Genomic DNA, 4,474 nt, shown 5'->3' on the forward strand with positions numbered 1-4,474 from the left:
GAGTATCGCAGTAATATCGTATCGTGAGATGAGGGTCTCGTTACACCTCTAATATATTGTAGTGATCACAAAACTGAACATATAGCACAGTTTCATCATAAAATATTTCAATACAAGCATTTCAGTCACATATTTATGTCAAATTAGCCCAATTTTGCAGGAAACACGCAGACTTGGCAACTTTTTGTTATTTTCATACCAGATTTGCAACATTGTGAGCAGAATTTGTATTTATTTGTATCATTTTGGTGTATAAAAATGTATTTTTCTGTTCCTTTTATTGTGAAAAACATGTTTACGATTAATCCAATATTAATAATAATTTTGCTGTGCATGTAAATGAGGTAATTAAAATTAATCTTCATTTGCTCCATTAGCGCAATTTCTCACACATCAAATGATTTTGATTACATTGTCAGTAAACGCCACAAATGCCTTATATTATTTGGCATCTGATTGGGCTTTCTTCATGAGAAACACTATTCAGCTGCAGGTTATCAGGGGTTCATTTATGTCATGTTCCCCTCTATCTTTTGCCTTGCTAATACAGTATTGCATGTGTGTCTGTGCACTGCAAATAAATCAATAGTTAATTTCTCTCCATAATCAGAAATATTGAAAGTTAGGGGTGTACTTACAGTCAAGGATGGCGAGGAACGCGACACACCGAGGCTTTATCATCCACAACAACACCGAAAGTCAAGCGAGGTCCGGATTCCCGAAACGGGAGATTAGAATTGTGTTGTGTGGAGATTGAAAGCCGTACAAACTCGGCAAGAAAAGATTGAGAATAATCATGTCAGAGCCCAACACTTTAAAAACGGCATTCGACAAACAGAAAAAAGAAATAATCGGATCTGTTTTTAAGTGAAATGTTTTTAAAGAAACTTGAGAGTGGCCACATATGGAGCCGCATGCTTTAATAAATCACCTGTAGTGAAAAAATCCTTTTATAACCCTTGTGTTTTGACCCGTAATGGTGCCTAATGACTGTTTACCCAATGTTCCTATAAATGGGTTTGATTGCCACTTTCTGCAGAACCGGATCGGCACCGGATGTAGGCCGACCCTCGGCGGTTGCTTAGCAACAAGGTCACAGTGGACCGCCAGCAGTCGCCACTTATGAAGCGCCTCGATAAGAGAAGAACCGTTTCCACCGATAACATGCAACCTGTGAAATAACATGGTGCCCGCGTGTCAAAAGAAGGTCGTTTATTGATAACAGGGTGGTTTGATGTGGATATTTACCATCCAAACACATTTTAAGAGAAGAAAAAACACACCGGACGAACATGGTTTCAAAACAACACAAGTATAAAAGACAAAGCAATCGGTTTTTGAGATGGCATGACTTTGGCTGAATCAATCAGATTTCCCAACACATGCATGTGAAGATATATTTGGTGGCACAGCAGTTTGGTGTTTAAATAACTGATAAATAGTTCAACAGATAATGATTAGACATGAAGCCACGTCCCACGTTCATGAAGGCACGGCTGTAGGTGTTCAGTAAGAGTGTTTCAGGACCATCATGCCATGCGTTCACTGTGAGGACAGCATGTTATCCATGTAGGCACAGGCGAATCACATAAAAACACGTACAAAACACAAACATCCAGCACCATAGATCAACGTCCTCGAGGGACGCTTCAAAGTTTGAGTTCAAAAAGTTGGTGCCATGTGCAACATCGCTGAAAATACTGATAAAAAAAGATAGAAATCTCATGGAAGAGTTTTAAACTCGGGCTGCCCCCGACTCTCATAGTCGACTAGAAGTCGTGCGTTTAAGCCATCGGTCCACTAATCGCACGTTTAATATTCATTTAATTACTTAAATTTATACTGAGGAGAGTACTGAACCATAATGAGCCTAAAATATATATATATATATATATAGGCGATATATATAGCATATTCCACGCTCAAGAGCACACATAAAGCTTGACGCAAAACACCGTATTGATTATGAATGTGTCGTAAATTAGCAATTTTTATTATTTATTAATGAAATAGTGTTTTCCGAGTCAGTTCTGCCATCTCCGCAATATATATAGAGAAATGCACCTTTCATATGGATTACATAAGCAAAGAGTTTTTGTTTTTGATTTGAATTGGTTCGTTTTAGAGCTGCACAATTAATCATTAGCTCGATTCAAAAACCCACACAATTTCATTCATAAATGACAACGTGTCTAAATCCCACTGGAAAATTCAAATCTGATATCTATCTAGACTCAATCACACAGAATCATTATGTAACAAATATTCAAATGATCAAATAAAAGTTCAAAGTTCGGATATAAACACTAAGGAAGCGATCACAACAGAGCAAATCACCTATCGAAAGTAATTCGGCGATTCAAATAACGATGGTATCAATTACAGCGTTACACCAGTAGGTGGCGACACGTGACTGTTAAAAAAATTATTTTGTAATTTAATCATTCATTCCCCCCCCCCCCCCCAATTTTTTTTTACATTTTGAAATAAACTGCAGCAATTAACATTTTGTTCAGAACGTCTAGTAAATTACATGTTAGTTTTCTCTTTAGTTGTCTGTTCAGAATCGTGGGAGAATCTTTGAAAGAAAAAGAAAAACACGTAATTCTCAATGTATCCAGAATCGTGTCGACGGATGAAACGAGAACGTTTGGATTTCCTGCCTGACACACTGTAATTTCCACAAGCACCCGGTAGACTTATGGGCTGTTTACACCATAGATCTCCATAATAAAGGCTAGATGTCTTACGGCGGAGTCTCTATGGTCATCACCGGCGGCCATCTTGTCACAGGCAAGCTTTCTGGCGGGCTCTGTGGTGCCTGATGTAAGATGAGCGATCGGCACGAACACAAATACTCTCATCTCATTGAAATCTTGACGGATTTACAAACGGTTTGGTTTCTTACAAACGTTATTAACGTGGCTATAATTCTGGATGATTATTTATTTATACACTTATTATTCATAAGTATGCAGTGTCATAACTACATCTCTGACGTTTATAACAAACCAAACCGTTTGAAAATCGGTAGAAAATTGAGCAAGTTATGGTTATTTAAAAAGTACATGCACTATTAAAACACAATGTTACGAGTGAGCGAACTGCCTGTGGCAAGATGGCCGCCAGTGCGGACGTCGACCTCCATTGGCCAGCAGTGCGGACGAGACATCTAGCCTTTATTATGGATATCTATGGTTTACACGACACCATTTCAACTAAAAACGTAAAACCTTTTAAACGTTTTGGCCGTTGGTTTACACGACGACAGCGCTTTGGGCGCCTGAAAACAACAGAAAACGCGAATCTCTGAAACCGATGACGTCATGCTCATGCGTATTACGTGTTCAGTCTATAGTGTTATCGCCATCTAGTGGCCTGGCAGCAGAACACAGCGCTTTTAGTCGTTTTCCCGTATCCGTGTTTTTGACGATGGTGTCGGAAAACTCAAAGGAAAAACGTCTCAGTTTTAAGCACGTCGTTGTCTAAGCCTCTTCTCGTCGACTAGCGTACGGCTATTCGGGTGCAGCCCTTGCCAATCAGCAACGTCCTTTGGAAGTTTGTTGGAGAAACCCGACACCAAACAACATCAAGTATTCCTAGAGTGGATCTGACCTTTGGCTGAGGTCACGGGGTCAGTTTCTTGACATCACCGGTGTCCTCGTGGGCTACGCTGGGCTGCGTCTCCTGGGTCTCGCTTGAGCACGGGGACATGGAGTTGTCCGATGACCCGAAATGATGAGTGTCCACCAAGAGCAACATGGGCGTCCCGCTCCTCTTAAACGCCTCGACTTCCTCCGGCGTGACTCCCAGATCGGAGCGCTTGATGCGCTCGTAGCTCTTGTCCGGGTTCTCCGGGAACGCCTCGCCGCCTTGGAACCGTCCAAACAGCCAGATGAAGAACCCACAGAGCACGAACGCCGCCAGACTCGGGATGAACGCCAGGCATTTCACGTCCAGACTGGATCCCACGTAGCGGCTGTGCAGGAACATGTCCGTCTGGATGTACGTGCGGTTGGTGCGCGGGTCTATGTTAGCCGACCGCCATTCCCAGGTTAGCGTGCTCCGGTTGAAGTCCGACAGCGTCTCCGGATCCTCCACGGTGTAGATCTTCTCTCCTGGACCCACGTATTGACCGTATTCATAGGGTTTATAGAAGATCTGGTTCTTCCACATGTTGAGGTCCAGGATGAGGACCAGGAAGATGATTCCGTAATTAAACCATTTACCTGGGATTCGAAAAGAGAGAAAAGGGAACATCAGCGTGTTGGGAATTCATCCCAGTGTATTTGTGAGTCAGACGCGTAGACTGTAAAAGAATATGGTCGCAGTGTTCGTGACGTCACCCAAAGTGGGCGGAGCCGGCCGTCGCCATCTTGGCCGCGTCACTCCCGGATAAACGAACATGTGCAGCGAGGCGGATTAGCTGGATTAGCTGAGGTGACGAGACGCTAACACACAGCAGATAAAATGG

The 4,474-nt window shown here is 42.4% G+C and overlaps 1 protein-coding gene across 1 annotated transcript in view; it reads right to left on the bottom strand.

Annotated features, from left to right (window-relative positions):
- Positions 1-3,480: 3,480 nt before the first annotated feature.
- tmem117 (transmembrane protein 117) overlaps positions 3,481-4,474 on the bottom strand; it is a 74,320-nt gene continuing 73,326 nt past the window's right edge. The window contains exon 8 of the mRNA XM_056252582.1: positions 3,481-4,229. Within this exon, the coding sequence (XP_056108557.1) occupies positions 3,628-4,229 (602 nt within the window). The 3' untranslated portion in view covers positions 3,481-3,627. The remainder of the gene's footprint in view (positions 4,230-4,474) is intronic.

The sequence above is a fragment of the Rhinichthys klamathensis genome, unplaced genomic scaffold (assembly GCF_029890125.1).
Source record: "Rhinichthys klamathensis goyatoka isolate OS25496 unplaced genomic scaffold, OSU_Roscu_1.1 h1tg000096l_1, whole genome shotgun sequence".
In the NCBI taxonomy this organism is placed as follows: domain Eukaryota; kingdom Metazoa; phylum Chordata; class Actinopteri; order Cypriniformes; family Leuciscidae; genus Rhinichthys; species Rhinichthys klamathensis.